Source organism: Rana temporaria, chromosome 12 (genome assembly GCF_905171775.1).
Source record: "Rana temporaria chromosome 12, aRanTem1.1, whole genome shotgun sequence".
In the NCBI taxonomy this organism is placed as follows: domain Eukaryota; kingdom Metazoa; phylum Chordata; class Amphibia; order Anura; family Ranidae; genus Rana; species Rana temporaria.
In genome coordinates this window covers 1,324,377-1,346,603 of record NC_053500.1, presented here as the reverse complement: position 1 = coordinate 1,346,603, position 22,227 = coordinate 1,324,377, and the positions used below count along the sequence as shown (strand labels likewise).

At 53.9% G+C, this 22,227-nt stretch overlaps 1 protein-coding gene across 1 annotated transcript in view; it reads left to right on the top strand.

Annotated features, from left to right (window-relative positions):
• Positions 1 to 593: 593 nt before the first annotated feature.
• Positions 594 to 22,227, top strand: part of GNA13 (G protein subunit alpha 13) — a 33,215-nt gene continuing 11,581 nt past the window's right edge. The window contains exons 1-2 of the mRNA XM_040331473.1: positions 594 to 921; positions 17,734 to 17,960. Of these exons, the coding sequence (XP_040187407.1) occupies positions 639 to 921; positions 17,734 to 17,960 (510 nt within the window). The 5' untranslated portion in view covers positions 594 to 638. The remainder of the gene's footprint in view (positions 922 to 17,733; positions 17,961 to 22,227) is intronic.

Genomic DNA, 22,227 nt, shown 5'->3' with positions numbered 1-22,227 from the left:
TATGAGGGGGTTTGTGTTAGAAAGGGGCTTGTGGCCCCCGAGTATCACTTCTATGAGGGGGGTCTGTGTTATAAAAGGGCCCGTGGCCCCTGAGTATCACTTCTGTGAGGGGTTTGCATTATAAAAGAGCCTGTGGCCCCTGAATCACTTCTATGTGGGGTTTGTATTATAAAAGAGACTGTGGCCCCTGATTATCACTTCTATGAGGGGTTTGTATTATTAAAGAGCCTGTGGCCCCTGAATCACTTCTATGTGGGGTTTGTATTATAAAATAGACTGTGGCTCCTGATAATCACTTCTATGAGGGGTTTGTATAATTAAAGCGTCTGTGGCCCCTGAATCACAGGCCGCCATTCCCTTCAGGCCGCTCGGCCTCCCCCAGTTCGGTTTTATAGCCCGGTGACGTCAGAACTTCCTAGGTACGTCGCGCCGCGCTCAGTGTCTCCATCCAGCGGCCATATTGAGGTGGTCGGCTCTATTGCCGCGGCTGGTGTTTTGTCTCCGACAACATGGCGCCGGACGGGGACAGTTTCCCACTCAGCATACGGGAACGTGCCGGGCGGGGCTGCGCGCTCTTCTGTGTTCGGGGTCGCGCACGCAGTCAGACAGCCTCCTCCCTGGGCTCGGTAGAGAGGAAGATGGCGGACTTCCTGCCGTCCCGCTCCGTGCTGTCCGTCTGTTTCCCGAACTGCGTGCTGAACACCCGGGAGGCCGAGCAGCAGAGGAAGTCCAAGGATATAGACCGGACCATTTCCCGGGAGAAGACCTATGTGAAGCGGCTGGTGAAGATCCTCCTCCTCGGGGCCGGAGAGAGCGGCAAGAGCACCTTCCTCAAACAGATGAGGATCATCCATGGGCAGGACTTCGACCTGAGGGCCAAGGAGGAGTTCAGGGCCACCATCTACAGCAACGTCATCAAAGGTGAGACACAGGGGCCCCTGGGGGCCACACCCCACCCATAACACTGAGGAGTTCAGGGCCACTATCTACAGCGACGTCATCAAAGGTGAGACACAGGGGCCACACCCCTATATGTGTCAATACAGGGCCCCCACAAAGGAGCCCACAACACTAGGGGCCCACCCTTGTATGTGTCTATACAGGGCCCCTTGGGGCAATACCCCCATAACACTAGGGGGCCCACCACTATATGTCTATATAGACCACCTAACATAGGGGCCACCCTATGTGTCTATACAGACCCCCCAACATAGGGGCCCCTGGTGGCCATACACCCATAACACTAGGGGACCCCACCCCTATGTGTCTCTATAGAGTGCCCAACATAGGGTCTTCTAGGGCCTGCCCCCTATATGTCTATATAGACCACCTCCTAACATAGGGGCCACCCCCTATATGTGTCTATACAGACCCCCAACACAGGGGCCCCTGGTGGCCATACACCCATAACACTAGGGGGCCCCACCCCTATGTGTCTCTATAGAGCCCCCAACATAGGGTCTTCTAGGGCCTGCCCCCTATATGTCTATATAGACCACCTCCTAACATAGGGGCCACCCCCTATATGTCTATATAGACTACACCCCAATACAGGGGGCCACACCCCTATGTCTATATAGACCAACCCCTCAATACTGTGGGCCACACCCCTATATGTGTCTATACAGACCCCCCAACACAGGGGCCCCTGGTGGCCATACACCCATAACACTAGGGGACCCCACCCCTATGTGTCTCTATAGAGCCACCAACATAGGGTCTTCTAGGGCCTGCCCCCTATATGTCTATATAGACCAGCCCCAATACAGGGGCCACACCCCTATATGTCTATATAGACCACCTTCTAACATAGGGGCCACCCCCTATATGTGTCTATACAGACCCCCACAACACAGGGGCCCCTGGTGGCCATACACCCATAACACTAGGGGACCCCACCCCTATGTGTCTCTATAGAGCGCCCAACATAGGGTCTTCTAGGGCCTGCTCCCTATATGTCTATATAGACCAGCCCCAATACAGGGGCCACCCCCTATATGTCTATATAGACCAGCTCCAATACAGGGGTCCACACCCCTATGTGTCTATATAGACTACACCCCAATATTGGGGGCCATGCCCCTGTGTCTATATATAGACCAGCCCCCAATACAGGGGGCCACACCCCTATGTCTATATAGACCAACCCCTCAATACTGGGGGCCACGCCCCTATGTGTCTATAGACCACCCCCCCAATACTGGAGGCCACACCCCTATATGTCTATTTAGACTTCCCCTTAACATAGGGGCCACCCCCTTATGTCTATATAGACTACCCCTAATACTGGGGGCCATGCCCCTATGTGTCTATATAGACCAACCCCCCAATACTGTAGGCCACTCCCCTATGTGTCTATAGGCCAACCCCCAATACTGGGAGCCACACCCCTATTTGTCTATATAGGCAAACCCCTACTACTGGGGGCCATGCCCCTATGTGTCTATACAGACCACGCCCCCAATACTGAGGCTCCTGGGGACCACACCCCTATATATCCCAACAACAGTGGGTGCCAAGGAGGAGTTCAAGGCCACCATCTACAGTAAAGGTGAGACTTTGGACCCCCCCTGGGGCCACACCCCTAAAGTCTATAAATGCCACCCCCCTTCTCCACACTGGGGGCCACACCTCATGTACCCCCAAACCAGTAAGTCTGAGGGCCAAGGAGGAGTTCATGGTCTACACAGCAAAGACATTCAAGGTGAGACTTTGAGGCCCCGGGGATCGCACCCCTATAGTGGTCTATACCAGCACCCCCCCCCCATCTACAGCATTAAGAGAGTCTGTATATTGAGCCCCCCAAAAGTTTGGGCCCTGGTATTGGGGGGGGGGGGGCACTGTATACAGCAGGTAACACTGAGGGGTCTATCTCTGTATACATGAATGGAGGTATCTCCTCTTATATCTGATATAAATCTCGCTGTGATTTGTGTATTTCTTCCCTTCCTGTACAGGGGGAGCGGTCTTGGCTCCACCCCCTAAGCTCATTTTCTGCAGGTCGCCTGTAGTGGGTGGAGCTTGCTGGGCCCCTTCCACTGCTTCCCTCCCTGTACAGGGGGAGTGGTCTTGGCTCCACCCCCTAAGCTCATTTTCTGCAGGTAGTGGGTGGAGTTTGCTGGGCCCCTCCCACTGCTTCCCTCCCTGTACAGGGGGCCCGGTCTTGTCTCCACCCCCTAAGCTCATTTTCTGCTGGTTGCCTGTAGTGGGTGGAGCTTGCTGGGCCCCTCCCACTGCTTCCCTCCCTGTACAGGGGGCCCGGTCTTGTCTCCACCCCCTAAGCTCATTTTCTGCTGGTTGCCTGTAGTGGGTGGAGCTTGCTGGGCCCCTCCCACTGCTTCCCTCCCTGTACAGGGGGCCCGGTCTTGTCTCCACCCCCCATAGCTCATTTTCTGCAGGTCGCCTGTAGTGGGTGGAGTTTGCTGGGCCCCTCCCACTGTTTCTCTCTGTACAGGGGGACTGGTCTTGTCTCTGCCCCAACTTGTAGTGTTCTTTAGTGGGTGGAGCCTGCTGGGGGGGGTGGCGGCTCTTGGTGGTCTCTGTGCACAGTGTAATTCTCTGCTGTTCCATATTTACATGAGGTATTGGCATGGAAAGAGAGGAGCGCCGGTGTCCAGTCCAATGATCAATGGAAGAACAAAAATCATTTATTGAGAGTAAAGAATGTACAAATCCAGCCAACGCGTTTCGGGAGAATTGTGTCTGAGCAATCTTGAGTAAGGGCAGATGACTCCTGAAATCCATCTGTCCTTAGCTCAGGCATGAGTGCTTAAAGCAGAGGTCCAGCTTTAAAAACAAAAAATTAAAAGTCAGCAGCTACAAACGCTGTATAGCTGCTGACTTTTAAAAGGACACTTTCCTGTCCTAGGTGCCTGCGATGTCGGCCCCCCGAGGTCGATCATGGCAGGTCCCGGTGCCGCCATCCTCGCTAAGGGAAACGCGGCTTCACTGCCCGTTTTCCTACTGCGCGAGTCACACAGCGCTTTGTGAATGGGCAGGTAATTTCTGGGAGACACAAGTCCCAGAAGACAGCGCGCCCCATTCCCGCCAGAAGACAGCGCGCCCCATTCCCGCCAGAAGACAGCGCGCCCCATTCCCGCCAGAAGACAGCGCGCCCCATTCCCGCCAGAAGACAGCGCGCCCCATTCCCGCCAGAAGACAGCGCGCCCCATTCCCGCCAGAAGACAGCGCGCCCCATTCCCGCCAGAAGACAGCGCGCCCCATTCCCGCCAGAAGACAGCGCGCTAAGGAGAAGGAAGATTTGCCTATTAACAGCCATTTCTGGTAAGTATAAAAACAATTTTTTTTTTTTAGGGCGGAGTTCCACACAAAAAGTGAACTTCCGCTTTTCTGGTAACCCCCCCCCCCCCCCGTCTAATTCAGGTATTTTCTCCCATTTCCGGCGATGGATTGCCACAGATTCCGCGGCAATCTACACCATGTCTGGCCTCTCCTTTGCCCCCCCCCCGCACGCTGTCTTCTGGGAGACGCACAGCTCTCACAACACAGCAGGGACCAGTGTGAATGCGCAGTGCGACTCGCTCATGCCCAGTAGGGAACCAAGCTGTGAAGGCACATCACTTCCTGACTGAAGATGCCAGCGCCTCCACCCTGAGCCGAGGGAGAGATCGGCTTCGGGTGAGGACATCGCGGGCGCCCTGGACAGGTAAGTGTCCGAATATTAAAAGTCAGAAGCTGCCGTATTTGTAGCTTCCTCTATTAAAGTGGAGGTTCACCCAAAATATCAATTTTTAACATTAGATTGGGCCTAATTACAGGAAGCACAATCGGGTGTTTTTTTTTTTGAATCAATGCCGTACTTACCTTTTTAGAGACAGATGTTCTCCCGCCGCTTCCGGGTGTGGGCTGCGGGACTGGGCGTTCCTATTTGACAGTCTTCCGACGGTCGCATACAGCGCGTCACCAGTTCCCGAAAGTAGCCGAACGTCGGTGCGCAGGAGCCGTATAGAGCCGCACCTACGTTCGGCTTCTTTCGGCAACTGGTGACGCGATGTATGCGACCGTCGGAAGGCTGTCATTTTAAATAGGAACGCCCAGTCCCGAAGACCATACCCGGAAGCGGCGGGAGAACATCTCTCTAAAAAGGTAAGTACTGCATTGATTTAGAAAAGAACACCCGATTCTGCTTACTAAAATGAGCCTCAATCTAATGTTAAACATTGTTTTTCGGGTGAACTCCCGCTTTAATGATGGCAGCAGAGGGGTTGGGAATAGTCATTGCTGATTGGGAGAGGAGTGAAGTTCCTCCTCATTGGCTGGATGTTGTACATTCTTCACTGCTAATGAATGGTGCTTCTCTTTCTGATGGGTGCGATAATGGGCACCGGGCGCTCCTCTCTTCCCATGCAAATATCGTTGCCACTTAAGTGACAGGGCAGTGGTGGGAGCTGTGGTGGTGCGGTCTCGGGGCTGTGGTACAGGCGAGGGGCTGTGGTACGGGCAGGATGGGGGGGGCGAGGGGATGGTGCAGGCGAGGGGGTTGCGGGGGCTGTGGTGAGGGGGTGGTGGTGCGGTCGAGGGGCTGTGGTGCGGGAGGGGGGGGGGGCGAGGGGCTGGCATGGGCAGTGGTGCGGGGGCTGTGGTGAGGGCGTGGTGGTGCGGTCGAGGGGCTGTGGTGCGGGAGGGGGGGGGCGAGGGGCTGGCATGGGCTGTGGTGAGGGCGTGGTGGTGCGGTTGAGGGGTGATGGTGCGGTTGAGGGGCTGTGGTACAGGCAAGGAGGCGGTGGTGGTGTGGATGAGGGGCTGTGGAACGGGCAGGAGGGGGGGTGCGAGGGGATGGTGTGGGGGTGTGCTGCGGGTGAGGGGCTGGCAGTGCTGCGGGTGTGGGGCTGGGCTGCGGGTTGAGGGGCTGGCGGGGCAGTGGTGCCATGTATTTTAGGGGGTGTTGTCTGTAAATGACACTTGGGACTCGTTTTCATAATGACGTCGGGTGATTATAAAGGATAACATTTTATATTTTTAGAAAAACAAACGTGGTACTTACCTGCTCTGTAATGGTTTTGCACAGGGCAAGTCCCAAACTCCTCTACTGGGGTCCGCCTCTCCTGGCTCCTCCCCACCCTGCCGAGTGCCTCATAGCAAGTTGCTATGGGTTCATGCATGTGCTTGGTCCTAAGCCACCTCTGTGTGTCTATAAGACCCACATAGCCTGGCTCAGCCCTGCTCCTTCCTAACTGGCTGTGGGTGACGGCAGTGGGAGCCAATAAGGGAGAGATTGGGAGGGCCCCTGCTCTTGTGCACATCGCTGGATGGAGAGGGGGCTCAGGTATGTTATAAGGGGGAGTGTGAGAGCTGCACACAGAACGTGTAAACCTTCCATATCCCCAGTGCAGTGACCGGCCTCAGGTGATGAGACCAATCCTCCTACATAAGTTATACCTGTTTATCTGCTGTTATCTCTACAGCCATTCAAAGTGCTGAATTTACACAGCTTGTCTGAGCTTTTAGAAAGCAGGGGGCGGAGAGCTGAAATTACTCTGCAGAGCTAAGTGAGAGCTGATTGGAGGGAAGGGACCGCACAAGAACAGAGCTGAGGCTGTCAATTACAGGCTGTGTGCTGGAGCTCCCTCCTCTGTCACCTTTTCTCTTGGTGTCAGGAAAACTTGTCAGAAGTGAGTCGTGCTGATAGCAGAGGAAGGAGGCAGGAATGACACTCGGTGCTCTGGGCTGAGACAAGTGCACACTATAGAGGGATGTGCTTTGTTCATGTCTGAGATGTAATGACCTGGATTTACAACCACTTTGGCTTTTTTTACATGTTTCTATCGGGTGGATTTGATTTAAATCCAATTTTTTTTTTTTTTTTAACCACTTTAATACCGGGGGGCATTTATACCCCCTTCCTGCCCAGGACAATTTTCAGCTTTCAGCGCTGTCGCAGTTTAAATGACAATTGCGCGGTCATACAACGCTGTATACTTTTTTTTTTTTTTTTTTTATAATTTTGTTCCCAAATAAGACTGAAAATTTAGAAAAAACGTTTTTTTCTTTGTTTCTGCTTAAAATTTTGTAAATACATTTTCTCCAATGATGGGCACTGGGTGGCATTGCTGGGCATCACTGTTCTATAATGGTTCCACTCAATGCCCATTTGTGGGCACTGCCATATATTGGGCATTCCTGGGGGCCATGGGGGACGTTCCTGACCTTCCACATGTTAGGGACTTCCCTGGCGGTCCAGTGTGGGCATCAGCAGGGGGGGCTGCTCTGATAAACAATCAGCACAGACCCCTCCCCTGCCGGGAGAGCTGCCGATCGGCTCTCCTCAGGTCTGTCAGACGTGAGTGAGGAAAAGCTGATCAACGGCTCTTCCTGTTTACATCGTGATTGGACACGGCTGATCACATGGTAAAGAGCACCTGTCAGAGGCTCTTTACTGAGATTGGTGTAGCGGTGTGTCAGACTGACATGCCGCACCACCAATTGCCGCGATGTGCGCGCCTGCGGACACGGCGGCTGTTATCCTGCTGGATGTCATGACGCCCAATCAGGATAAGTTAACCACCGCCTGGCCGTCATTCTGCTATAGACTGGGTGCAGTGGTTAAAGAGCAACACTCCTCTGTCCCAGCTGTTGGCCCCTCCTCCTCCTCTGTCCCAGCTGTTGGCCCCTCCTCCTGCCCTGTCCCAGCTGTTGGCCCCTCCTCCTGCCCTGTCCCAGCTGTTGGCCCCTCCTCCTCCTCTGTCCCAGCTGTTGGCCCCTCCTCCTCCTCTGTCCCAGCTGTTGGCCCCTCCTCCTCCTCTGTCCCAGCTGTTGGCCCCTCCTCCTCCGTCCCAGCTGTTGGCCCCTCCTCCATCCCAGCTGTTGGCCCCTCCTCCTCCTCTGTCCCGCTCCCTTTAATGGTGGTGATGCCGCAATGCCACAAGGCGAGGGGCGTGGCAGCAGGTGATTGGACGCCCACTAACAGGCGCTGCCATGATGGATCTGAAATGACAGGTGCTCTTTATATGCAAGGACTTATTCTTGCTGGAGGTGTTTAGAATCTTTATCTGCAAACAAAATGACAGTTTCCTAGTTGGAATAAGCATAACGGTCCCAGTTCACACACAGGTGACACGACTTCGGGGGCGACTTGCAAAATGACTTCGGTATTGAAGTCAATGCAAGTCGCCCCCAAAGTCGTACAGGAACCTTTTTTCTGAGTCGGAGCACCTTGCGTCGCTCCTATTAGAACGGTTCCATTGAGTACAGCGGACCGCGACTTGTCATGCGGCTGAGTCGCTTGACAGGTCGCCCCCGTGTGAACCGGCTCCTAGTCATATAGTTTGTAGTGTACATAGAGGAATATTTCTGAGCTTTCTTTTATCTCGTGGTTACTGTAACATTGTGTGAATGCATCAATGCAGTGCATGTTATCTCAGCTTGGATTCATTGAATGAGTTTACCAAAAATGTAAATATTGCAGAATATACAGCCTCATGCTCCATTTCATGCTGGATAAACTAAATTATTAATCTATCTTTAAATCAAACTACCTTTATATATTTGCTCCAAATAAATTTTGATAAAAAAAAAAAAAAAAAAAAAATTTTTAAATGGGAAAATTGGCTTTAAAGGGTTGTAAAGTTTCAATAAAGCTTTTTATAACAAACATGTCATACTAGTGGCTCCGATCCCCCCTCTTCTGGGGTCCCTCGACGACTGTCTCCCCCCCCCTTATGGTAACCCCCTCTGGGAAGCTCTCTCCCAAGGGGGTCACCTTGCATGCGCGCTCCCAAGTCCTGAACCTGGCGTCCAATGCCCCGGACTACAGGACTCGTCCCCGCCCCCTGGCCTTCGTGTCATTGGAGTTGATTGACAGCAGGGTGAGCCAATGGCTGCGCTGCTATCAATCTGTCCAATGAAGAGCCTAGAAGACTGAGCCGAGAAGCAAGTGCGTTCTGGATGCGGGGCTTTCAAGGGCTCAGGTAAGTAACGGGGGGGCTGTCTTGTATCCACCCTGGTTCCTATGGTATGTCCAGGCAGTAGGTGGAGAGATCAGATTATACAGGCTGCACAGTCACAGCTCGGTAGTGCTGTCCACCTTGCAGCCTGTGACTGATAAAGCTGCCATGAGGGGGAATATGAAGACAGCCATTGCTGAGCTCTGAAAATGCTGAATGATTGGCTGTCATGCCGAGGTCTGGTCTGCATAGTTTTGGATCAGCGGAGGATGGGCATAAGGCCTTATAGCTGCTCCTAGGGGGTGGGGTATCTGGTGTTTGATCCCCCCCCCCCTCCTTTTCTCTAAACTCCTCTCCATGTTGGTTGATGTGGACAGGTTTCCTTTCCCACTTCTGGGAGTCCGGCCATGACGTCACCGTGGGGCTCCCTTCCCCCTCCTCCCCTGGCCGCCGGGCTAATAGAAGGGGGCCTTGCGAATGCGCAGTAGGGTTCCCTGTGTGAAGCCGGAAGGCTACACTGCTGGGTTCCTTTACCCGCAATGACGGCGGCACCCGACAGATGATGGGAAACGTGAGCTGCGGTGCCGACGTGAGGGACACCAGGACAGGTAAGTCTCCATGTGCAGTGTATCTGGCGGCTTTTACATTCGTTTTTTTCCTCGAACACCCCGGGGAAATTTGTGCTGCTGTCAAATCCAGGGGGTGGGGACAAATCCTGCTGTCTGTGTCAATGCGCTGGTCCCATATTTGTGGGTGGATCCCGACTTCATTGTCAAGATCTCTCCCTAGCCCTGTGACGTCAGCTGACAGCGGGCTTTAGCTTCTGAAAGCAGGTCACAGGTATGCAGAAGGAGCGTCACTCCTATAATCTGCAGGAGAAGTACAGCCCGCCGGTGCCGAGATCAATGTGCAGAAGATTGTGAGCCGGCCGGGACAATAATCAACCCTCCTGATTGGTCACTTTATGATGTACCTTTGTCTGTCCTGGTAAGGTGGGGGGAGGGGAACCTCCTACACGCTATACTTGTGTTCTAGAAAGAGACGTCTTAGAAATGATTGTCCTGGATGACCACAGAAACACACAAAGGACTTCTGGGGTTTTGGTTGGACGGCTTCATCAGTCTCCCCCACTTCCTGATACACGGATGGTGGTAGTATTTGGGGGGGGGGGCGGCACCTCACTTCAATCCAGGTGGTTTATAGGAACCCCGTGACAAAGAAAGCGACTTTCAAACACGGGAATCCCAATACCCTCCGTGCCCCCCAGAATGTCACCCTCCGTGCCCCCCCAGAATGTCGCCCTCCGTGCCCCCCCAGAATGTCGCCCTCCGTGCCCCCCCAGAATGTCGCCCTCCGTGCCCCCCAGAATGTCGCCCTCCGTGCCCCCCAGAATGTCGCCCTCCGTGCCCCCCCGGAATGTCACCCTCCGTGCCCCCAGAATGTCACCAGTCTCCTGTAAACCTGAAGGATTGTGTGCTGGTATTGCGCTAGGCCTGCACCGCTGTCATCCCTGAGCACCCCCCTAAAAATCCTGTGTGGTGATTGTCCCCCCTGAGCTTGCCCCTGGTGTGGTGATGCTTGCCCCCCTCCTGAGCTTGCCTCTGGTGTGGTGATTATGCCCCCTCTGAGCTCCTCCCTAGGTTACACCTGGTGTGCTGATTGTTCCTCCTGAGTGCCTCCCTGGTGTCATGATTCTCCCCCCCTGGTATAATTGTCCCTCCTGAGCTCGCCCCTGGTGTGGTGATTGCGCCCTCCCCTCCGAGATCGCCACTGGTCTGGTGATTGCGCCCTCCCCTCAGAGCTTGCCCCTGGTGTGGTGATTGTTCCCTCCCCTCTGAGCTCGCCCCTGGTGTGGTGATTGTGCCCTCCCCTCCGAGCTCGCCCCTGGTGTGGTGATTGTGCCCTCCCCTCCGAGCTCGCCCCTGGTGTGGTGATTGTTCCCTCCCCTCTGAGCTCGCCCCTGGTGTGGTGATTGTGCCCTCCCCTCCGAGCTCGCCCCTGGTGTGGTGATTGTGCCCTCCCCTCCGAACTCGCCCCTGGTGTGGTGATTGTGCCCTCCCCTCCGAGCTCGCCCCTGGTGTGGTGATTGGGCCCTTCCCTCTGAGCTCGCCCCTGGTGTGGTGATTGTGCCCTCCCCTCCGAGCTCGCCCCTGGTGTGGTGATTGTTCCCTCCCCTCTGAGCTCGCCCCTGGTGTGGTGATTGTTCCCTCCCCTCTGAGCTCGCCCCTGGTGTGGTGATTGCGCCCTCCCCTCCGAGCTCGCCCCTGGTGTGGTGATTGTGCCCTCCCCTCTGAGCTCGCCCCTGGTGTGGTGATTGTGCCCTCCCCTCTGAGCTCGCCCCTGGTGTGGTGATTGTGCCCTCCTCTCTGAGCTCGCCCCTGGTGTGGTGATTGTCCTTTTTGAGGTACCCCCTGTGTAATTGAATTGTCCCTCCTGCCCCCCCCCCCCCCGTGGTGTGATGACGGCCCCCGCTATGGTCTTGGTGAGTTGTCTCTGACATGTACAAGGACTGGGTCTCACAGGAAGCGGAGATGAGGACGCGGGCTGTTTGTGCGGTTTGCGTCATTGCTGCGCTCAGCACACAGGATGTGGTCTCTCCTCTCTCGCTCTCTCTGTGTCGCTTTCAGTTCTGGCTGTTTGGTGTTTGTTGTGAATCGAGTTGAGTCACCATGTGACGTCAGGAGTCCCTGTGATTGGATGTCGGGCTGGAACCGCAATCCTTCACATACAGGGGAACTCCTGAGCTTTATGTCCTGTGGGGAGTTGGCTCCAAGAGGACCTGTCTTGTCTTCTGATTGGATCTCAGGTTGGTGTCTGTGGGGCCGGGGACAGTCAGTCCTGTTCTGTCATTGGCTGAGGTGTAATGGGGAGAGCGCAGTGTTGTAGCTGAGGAGATGGAAGATCTCCCCAGAGTTATCACTGATAGAAATCCTTCTCCTTCCTCTCCGCTATCAATCACCCAGAAGAGGAAATAAAATCCGGAGCACACTGACGGCACGTGAGACCAACATGACACAGGCAGCTTTGTCCCGCCTCTCCACCATCCCCCCCCCCCCCCCCCACTATTTACATAAAATGTTTGTCTTCTATGTCTACATCCAGTGTGCACGATTGGTCCCCCCCCCCCCATTTACATAAAATGTTTGTCTTCTATGTCTACATCCAGTGTGCACGATTGGTTCCCCCCCCTCATTTACATAAAATGTTTGTCTTCTAAATCTACATCCAGTGTGTAAGATTGGTTCCCCCCCCCCATTTACATAAAATGTTTGTCTTCTAAGTCTACATCCAGTGTGCACGATTGGTCTCCCTCCATTTGCATCCAGTGCATGGGGTTATACAGTGTGTGTGTGTGTGTGTGTGTGTGTGTTTCCCCCCTCGGTTGCGCAGTGTGTGTGTGTGTGTGTGTTTCCCCCCTCGGTTGCGCAGTGTGTGTGTGTGTGTGTGTGTGTGTGTGTGTGTGTGTGTGTGTGGGGGGGGGTTCCTCCCCCTCAGTTGCGCGGTGGGTGGGGGTTCCTCCCCCTCGGTTGCGCGGTGGGTGGGGGTTCCTCCCCCTCGGGTGGGCGGGAGTTTCCCCCCCTCGGTTGCGCGGTGGGTGTGTGGGAGGGTTCCCCCCCCCCCCTCGGTTGCGCGGTGGGTGTGTGGGAGGGTTCCCCCCCCCCCCCTCGGTTGCGGGGTGTGTGTGTGGGGGGGTTCCCCCCCTCGGTTGCGGGGTGTGTGTGTGGGGGGGTTCCCCCCCTTTCGGTTGCGCTGTGTGTGTGTGTGTGTGTGTTCCCCCCTCCCTCGTCGGTTGCCGTGTGTGTCCTCTCGGTTTGGGGTCGGTCTCCTCCAGCCATATTTCCCCCATAAATGACTATATAGGAGAATGTGTTGAGGAATAGACTTGTATGTGGATTGTCAGACTCGGCCAATAACTGATCTCCTGAGCGCGCTCTGCGCTGACTTGGTTGGATTTGGTATTTGAGCCGACGTTTGTTATCCTGGGACTGTCTCTTGGTTCTGCCAGTTCTTCTCGGGTCTCATTCAGAATTTATAAAGCTTCTGTGTGGGGGAGGGAGGCTGCGTGTCTCACCATGCCCCAAGTCATTATCATAACTTGTGTCTGTGAGGTCACTGCAGCCGTCCCTGAGATCTACAGTCCCCGGGACACCGATCCCTCCCTGTGCATGCTGGGGTCCTCTGCCTGATTCCCCCCACCCTGGTGGTCTGCCCTGTCCTGTGCCCTGGTGGTCCGCCCCGTCCTGTGCTCGGCATAGCACCCTGTACTGCAGCCATCAAGGCTCCTCCTCCTGCGCCCTGTCCTCTGCTGGCTCTCCTCAGTTGGGTTGCTATCTGTGTTCTCATCAGACATTCTCTGCGTGCTTTAACAGTTGAGCATGTAGAGGGTTAATGGTGCAGCCACCCCCGCTTTATTTTAATCAGGTCTGAATGTTTACAAGAGAGCGGCAATCAAATACCGATTACAAGCGGAGAATGTTTCCTGTCTGAAGTCAGATCACAAAAATAGTTCCTGGTGGAGGGAAGACAGTGCGTCGCGTCTCTGCTCTCTGCTCATCTCCCCGCCATGTAGCTGACCCCCCCCCCCCCCCCACACCATGGAGCTTGCATGTTGCCGACCCCCGTCATAGAGGGTTTAATTGGGTCGGACTGACCGTGTGAAAGGGGCCAATGGCCGCTTCCACACTGATGCTCTGTGGTTTACCCAAACTTTTTTTTTTCCCTGCAAGTGACTTTATTATATTCTGCAGGTGTGGTGCACTTTCAGAACGCTCACCAAACTCACAGGTCATAGAAGTCTGTGGCTCGGTGCAGGTAACCCTCAGGTGTGCTGCTCTGCACCTGCGGATCAGTCTGAAAGCAGCCCAGTAACCACTGCAGAACAGATATGACCAAATATACATTGTGATTTTAGTAATAAACTGACCTTTAAAGTCGAGGTCCACCCTAAAAAAAAAAAAAAAAAAAAATCCTACCAGAAATTGTGGTTGCTATGTGGATCTACTTAATCTGCCTCTTCCTGGTCCGCGGCAGGTCTTCTACCTTGTCCTTTTTGCGTTTGTCTTCTGGGACCTGTGTGTATCCCAGAAATCAGCCTCCCATTCACAAAGCGCTGCGTGGCTCGCACATGCGCAGTAGGAAACGGGCAGCTCCGGGACCTGCCACGATCGAGGGATCGGGCCGACATCGCAGGCGCCTAGGACAGGTGAGTGTCCTTAAAAGTCAGGTGCAGTGTTTGTAGCTGCTGACTTAAAAAAATAAATCGCGGGTGGAATCCCGCTTTAATAGTATTCTATCCCAGAGCAGGAGGTCGTGGGCCACATCAAAGGGCTCCGCGGGCCATGGGTTGGGCATAGGGCCGAAACAACTAATCGATTATGAAATCGATTACAATTTTCATAATCGATTAATCGGCCAGTAACAGAATGGGGTTAAAAAACAAAAATTATCCCTTTATAGTACAAAAAAGGAAATCGCTCCTGTAAATATTACTTTCACTGTCCCACAGTAAAAAAACAAGCCCCTTACATTAGCGATTATTTGCTCTTTTTGTACTTATTTTTGTTTTTTTAACCCCTATTATGTTACTAAACATCTCAGGCCTGGGTCACACCTCTGTGTGTTTTGGTGCTTTTTGCAGAAACACACTACAGTAATTTCCATGTCTTCCTATGGGACAGCTGCTGCGTATTTGGAAAGGGCAAGGACTTTTTAACGCAAAACGGTGCTATTTTGTTTTTTTTGGTTCAATATACTTCAATGGAGAAGCTGCAGAAAAGCGTGTCATGTGTTTTTGCGGCAATTTGTGTTTTGTAATCTGCCCAACAACAAATTGGCACAAAAAAAGGTAAACATTTAAGGCCATTATCCGATTAATGGAAACAATAATTGGCCAACTAATCGATTATGAAAAAAATCGTTAGTTGCAACCCTAGTTGGGCACCCCTGGCGTAGGCTCTATACCCTGTGATCGGCTTTGTCCAATCACAGCTGATCAGGGGAAATGCCAGTTATCGGCATGACTCTGCGTGACGAGAGGCGATAAGTGGCTTTTCTGAGCGGGGACATCTGGACTGATAATCAGTGCAGCCCCACCGGTGATGCCAATCAGTGAAGGAGAAAAATTACTTGTTTACAACATTTTATAACTAGAATAATAAAAAATCAGTTTTTAGCAGATTTTAACCTCCCAATGGGGATTAAATCCCACCAAAAGACAGCTGTCTCAAACAAATGATAGGCATGTCATACGGGTACAGTGTTGCATGACCGTGCAATTGTCATTGAAAGTGCGACAGCACTGAAAATTGGCCTGGGCATGGAGGGGGAGAGACCCCGGCATTGAAGCTGGTAAAGTGGCCCCTGCAGGAACCTGATCTGGTCACACACAGAATGTGAGATCTCCTGGAAGGTTCTCCAGCAGAATAGACGTGTTCCCAGCTGCTGGGTGTTATTTATTTTTTTATTGGTGAGATGAGCTGTGCCCCACCCACTGTGCTGTGTTCTGGGTATACCTGTGCTCTGTATGTAAGTTGTTGGGTGGGGGTGTCCCTGTCCCCCATCGCTGTGCTCTGTATGTAAGTTGTTGGATGGGGGTGTCCCTGTCCCCCCATCGCTGTGCTCTGTATGTAAGTTGTTGGATGGGGGTGTCCCTGTCCCCCCATCGCTGTGCTCTGTATGTAAGTTGGATGGGGGTGTCCCTGTCCCCCCATCGCTGTGCTCTGTATGTAAGTTGTTGGATGGGGGTGTCCCTGTCCCCCCATCGCTGTGCTCTGTATGTAAGTTGTTGGATGGGGGTGTCCCTGTCCCCCCATCGCTGTGCTCTGTATGTAAGTTGTTGGGTGGGGGTGTCCCTGTCCCCCCATCGCTGTGCTCTGTATGTAAGTTGTTGGGTGGGGGTGTCCCTGTCCCCCCATCGCTGTGCTCTGTATGTAAGTTGTTGGATGGGGGTGTCCCTGTCCCCCCATCGCTGTGCTCTGTATGTAAGTTGTTGGATGGGGGTGTCCCTGTCCCCCCATCGCTGTGCTCTGTATGTAAGTTGTTGGATGGGGGTGTCCCTGTCCCCCCATCGCTGTGCTCTGTATGTAAGTTGTTGGATGGGGGTGTCCCTGTCCCCCCATCGCTGTGCTCTGTATGTAAGTTGTTGGATGGGGGTGTCCCTGTCCCCCCATCGCTGTGCTCTGTATGTAAGTTGTTGGATGGGGGTGTCCCTGTCCCCCCATCGCTGTGCTCTGTATGTAAGTTGTTGGGTGGGGGTGTCCCTGTCCCCCCATCGCTGTGCTCTGTATGTAAGTTGTTGGGTGGGGGTGTCCCTGTCCCCCCATCGCTGTGCTCTGTATGTAAGTTGTTGGATGGGGGTGTCCCTGTCCCCCCATCGCTGTGCTCTGTATGTAAGTTGTTGGATGGGGGTGTCCCTGTCCCCCCATCGCTGTGCTCTGTATGTAAGTTGTTGGATGGGGGTGTCCCTGTCCCCCATCGCTGTGCTCTGTATGTAAGTTGTTGGATGGGGGTGTCCCTGTCCCCCCATCGCTGTGCTCTGTATGTTGGGAGTGTCCCTGTCCCCCCATCGCTGTGCTCTGTATGTTGGGAGTGTCCCTGTCCCCCCATCGCTGTGCTCTGTATGTAAGTTGTTGGGTGGGGGTGTCCCTGTCCCCCCATCGCTGTGCTCTGTATGTTGGGAGTGTCCCTGTCCCCCCATCGCTGTGCTCTGTATGTTGGGAGTGTCCCTGTCCCCCCATCGCTGTGCTCTGTATGTTGGGAGTGTCCCTGTCCCCCCATCGCTGTGCTCTGTATGTTGGGAGTGTCCCTGTCCCCCCATCGCTGTGCTCTGTATGTAAGTTGTTGGGTGGGGGTGTCCCTGTCCCCCCATCGCTGTGCTCTGTATGTTGGGAGTGTCCCTGTCCCCCCATCGCTGTGCTCTGTATGTTGGGAGTGTCCCTGTCCCCCCATCGCTGTGCTCTGTATGTTGGGAGTGTCCCTGTCCCCCCATCGCTGTGCTCTGTATGTTGGGAGTGTCCCTGTCCCCCCATCGCTGTGCTCTGTATGTAAGTTGTTGGGTGGGGGTGTCCCTGTCCCCCCATCGCTGTGCTCTGTATGTTGGGAGTGTCCCTGTCCCCCCATCGCTGTGCTCTGTATGTTGTTGGATGGGGGTGTTCCTGTCCCCATCGCTGTGCTCTGTAAGTTGTTGGATGGGGGTGTTCCTGTCTCCATCGCTGTGCTCTGTATGTAAATTGGGTGGGGGTGTTCCTGTCCCCATCGCTGTGCTCTGTAAGTTGTTGGATGGGGGTGTTCCTGTCCCCATCGCTGTGCTCTGTAAGTTGTTGGATGGGGGTGTTCCTGCCCCCCATATCGCTGTGCTCTGTATGTAAATTGTTGGATGGGGGTGTTCCTGTCCCCATCGCTGTGCTCTGTAAGTTGTTGGATGGGGGTGTTCCTGTCCCCATCGCTGTGCTCTGTAAGTTGTTGGATGGGGGTGTCCCTGTCCCCATCGCTGTGCTCTGTAAGTTGTTGGATGGGGGTGTTCCTGTCCCCATCGCTGTGCTCTGTAAGTTGTTGGATGGGGGTGTCCCTGTCCCCATCGCTGTGCTCTGTAAGTTGTTGGATGGGGGTGTTCCTGTCCCCATCGCTGTGCTCTGTAAGTTGTTGGATGGGGGTGTTCCTGCCCCCCATATCGCTGTGCTCTGTATGTAAATTGTTGGGTGGGGGTGTTCCTGTCCCCATCGCTGTGCTGCAACTAATATTTTGAGGGAATGTTTTTAGGGGACATAAGTAAACCTGTCATTTGGTGTAGATGAATTACTGACCCCCACCCCCTCCCCCTCTGTCTTTTCAGGTATCCGAGTGCTGGTGGACGCCCGTGAGAAGCTGCACATCCCCTGGGGGAACCCGTCCAATCAGAAACATGGAGAAGTGATGATGGCGTTTGACACGCGCTCGGCCATGGTAGTTCAGGGAATGGTGGAGACGCACATTTTCCTCACACACTTGTCGTGTATAAAGGCATTATGGGCGGATAGCGGCATTCAGCATGCATATGACCGACGCCGAGAATTCCAGCTGGTAAGAGCGCTTCTTAACGCAGCATTGTGGTGTATTGGTTGGTGTGATCACATGTAGCCCCTGTTGTGTGAATGTGACGGTCCGGCCGTATCTATCAATGTGACACTTGCACTGCAAAAATGCAACTTCATCTCAGGGGGTTCAACCCCAAATGTTTCGAAGGTTTGTTCATCAATAAGTGAGCTAACAGTGCCCCTCCCCCTTCTGCATGCAGCTTGCGGGATCCCTCTCCGGTCCCCCCTTCTGCATGCAGCTTGCGGGATCCCTCTCCGGTCCCCCTTCTGCATGCAGCTTGCGGGATCCCTCTCCGCTCCCCCCTTCTGCATGCAGCTTGCGGGATCCCTCTCCGGTCCCCCCTTCTGCATGCAGCTTGCGGGATCCCTCTCCGGTCCCCCCTTCTGCATGCAGCTTGCGGGATCCCTCTCCGGTCCCCCCTTCTGCATGCAGCTTGCGGGATCCCTCTCCGGTCCCCCCTTCTGCATGCAGCTTGCGGGATCCCTCTCCGGTCCCCCTTCTGCATGCAGCTTGCGGGATCCCTCTCCGGTCCCCCCCCCCTTCTGCATGCAGCTTGCGGGATCCCTCTCCGGTCCCCCCCCCCTTCTGCATGCAGCTTGCGGGATCCCTCTCCGGTCCCCCCCCCCTTCTGCATGCAGCTTGCGGGATCCCTCTCCGGTCCCCCCCCCCCCTTCTGCATGCAGCTTGCGGGATCCCTCTCCGGTCCCCCCCCCTTCTGCATGCAGCTTGCGGGATCCCTGTAGGCTGTAAAACGACATAATGTGAGCAATGGTGAGTCTTCCTGATCAGCATTGACCACAACGAGAAGTTCTTCCATAAGAGTTCCTGGAAAGGAACAGCGCAAGGATTCTTTACAAGAAGTCTCATGTATATTTAGCTGTGTTTGGAGTCAGGTGTTGCTTTTTTCTGGTGATGTGTGAACGGCGCTGATTTAAGCCTCATACACACGATCAGATTTTTGGACGACGGTTCGTCTTTTTTTTGTGGCATGCTGGTCTCTTGTGGAAAGTGAAGGTTACTCGCCATACAATTCTCGTACAACGGAATACAAAGTCAGAAGTGATGTAATGCGTTGAATAGTTTTGTATTTCGTCTTTAGTTTGAGCATGCGTAGTCTTGCTCTTATGATTTTTATTTTTTTGTACTAATGAAACGAAAATCAGATTTTATGGGCTGCACATCCAGCTTTTTTCAGACGAAAAAACAAAATCAGCCGTTGAAAGCACCGTACTTACGATATGAAAATCGGCTGATTGTTCGTTCGAAATTCTTAAAGCGGAGGTTCACACAAAATGAACCTCTGCTTTTTTTGATTCCCCCCCCCCCCCCCCGCCCCCGGTGTCACATTTGGCACCTTTCAGGGGGGGAGGGGGTGCAGATACATGTCTGAAACAGGTATTTGCACCACTTCCAGGTTCTGACTCCCGCAGGAGTCCAGCCTTGTGATGTCACCCCCCCCCCCCGGCTGTCTTCTGGGAAACACTGTTCCCAGGAGAGAGCCAGGACCAGTGACGGCGCGCCGCGATCCTCGCGCATGCGCAGTAGGGAACCGGGCAGTGAAGCCGCAAGGCTTCACTTCCTGATTCCCTCACCGAAAAATCAGCAGCTGCCGTATTTGTAAAAAAAAAAAAAAAAAAACGGGTGGACCTCCTCCGCTTAATTCAGATTTTCGTATTGTGTGTAAATTGGATGCGTTTTGAACCGCATGACACGTGAACTGGCAGCCTTTTCTATGGAGCCGGTTCTATGACATTTATACACAGATCAAAGCTAAAGATAGCCACTGATTACTGTATAAATGACACTGGAATGGGATATTACTAGGGGGTGATCAAGGGGTTAAATGTGTGTCCTAGGGAGTGATTCTAACTGTGGTGGGCTTCCTGTGACATGACAGAGATCACTGAGAACAGAAGATCTGACATGTCACGAGGCAGAATGTCACGTCGCTCTCCGTCAGTGTGAGGCGAGGAGAGCCGATTACGACATCTGTGTTTACTTGTGATCGGCTGGGATTAATCGCATGGTTAAAGAGCCCCTGATCGGGGGCACACCATTGTTCTGGGCGGCCGTCGTATGACGTCCACCCAGAACAAGAGCCGCCCGCCCAGCATTCATTTAACGGTGTGCGGGCAGCAAGCGGTTAAAGTGCAACATGTTGGGTACAGAAGGTCCCAGAGTTACAAACGGAGGGAGAAAACAGGAAGTGAGAGGAAATCTCCCCCTAGGAACGGAAATTCTCCTGTAAGAGTTAATATGGTGGGGAGGGGAGGAAGTTTCTCCATATACAATTTTATAGGTGTGAAAATATATATATTCTGAATAATATAATGTGTGAGTGACGTCACCAATACGCTGGGATTAGTATTGGGATCTCTCTGGGGGGTGTGAAGTCAGATATCCCATCATTTGATGGTTGTTGTTGCCGTCGCTCTCCTGATCTCCAGTCCAGTGTGTCCTGTCCTGTCACATGTCTGATCTCAGACAATAGGCACACTGTTCATATACAGAGAGCGGAGTGTACACCTGTCCTCCCACATACCCATCCTCCACAATAAAGGGAGCCTGTCATGACAGCTGTCCCGTCCCCCCCCCCCCCCCCCCCCCCCTTATGTCTTCCATATCCTGGCACCTGCAGCCATAGCACCCTTCCAGGGACAGTCTTCATTACTGCCAACCCCCGACATCAATTCCACGGATGAGACCTCACTGAAGGCTTTGTCCATCCAGACCTGAGATGTATACAGCTGTCACAGTGCAGCCCCATCTACCAATACACCTTATTTATCTCTGAACTACTTCACTAACGCAGGTCTTGACCGCCTGTCATTGGACACTGAAAGGAGTTGCAGCAGGCTGATGGTTATGTCACTCTGCTCTCTCCTCCTATCAGCACATTTGCATGCTGTTCAGCTGACTGGCTCCTTGTGCTGCTACCAGGTCACATCCGGTACACAGCTCTGTTATAATCTGCCTGCACTATGAACATTGGGAGGGGCCTGGTCCCTGATTTGTATGGACAGGAAACGCTGGGAGGGGCCTGGTCCCTGATTTGTGTGGACAGACGCTGGGAGGGGGCCTGGTCCCTGATTTGTATGGACGCTGGGAGGGGCCTGGTCCCTGATTTGTATGGACAGGAGACGCTGGGAGGGGCCTGGTCCCTGATTTGGATGGACAGGAGACGCTGGAAGGGGCCTGGTCCCTGATTTGGATGGACAGGAGACGCTGGAAGGGGCCTGGTCCCTGATTTGTATGGACAGGAGACGCTGGGAGGGGCCTGGTCCCTGATTTGTATGGACAGGAGACGCTGGGAGGGGCCTGGTCCCTGATTTGTATGGACAGGAGACGCTGGGAGGGGCCTGGTCCCTGATTTGTATGGACAGGAGACGCTGGGAGGGGCCTGGTCCCTGATTTGGATGGACAGGAGACGCTGGAAGGGGCCTGGTCCCTGATTTGTATGGACAGGAGACGCTGGGAGGGGCCTGGTCCCTGATTTGTATGGACAGGAGACGCTGGGAGGGGGCCTGGTCCCTGATTTGTATGGACAGGAGATGCTGGGAGGGGCCTGGTCCCTGATTTGTATGGACGCTGGGAGGGGCCTGGTCCCTGATTTGTATGGACAGGAGACGCTGGGAGGGGCCTGGTCCCTGATTTGTATGGACGGGAGACGCTGGGAGGGGCCTGGTCCCTGATTTGTATGGACAGGAGACACTGGGAGGGGGCCTGGTCCCTGATTTGTATGGACAGGAGATGCTGGGAGGAGCCTGTCCCTGATTTGTATGGACAGACTCTGGGAGGGGCCTGGTCCCTCACATCCTGATCTGGAAAGTGATTGGCCTGACTCACAGCTGTCTCTGTGTGGGCGTGGTCAATCGTACTCCTGTCCATGAGTGTTGTATAATAAAACGCATCCTTGGTCTCCCTTTAGCTGTGCATGCTCCTCCCTCTAGCCCCGCCTCCTCCTCAGTGACTTGGTTACACTGTTACACTGACAGGCAGAATACAGCTGAAGGCTTCAGCACCCAATGGTGGTCAGGAAGGAGGAGCTTGTCTAAGGAGTGGTGGGGGTTGGGGTGCTCCTTTCATATAGCGATCAGGGAAATACACAGCTGTGATGTCATTGCGTCTCAGAAGGGCATTTATTATTTATTGGGTGGAGGGATTGAAGGTTTTCTATGTACATTGCACTAAGAAGCTTAGCTGTGTTTGTAAACCCCCCCCCAACCTTGTGCCCTGTGATAAGATGCTGATA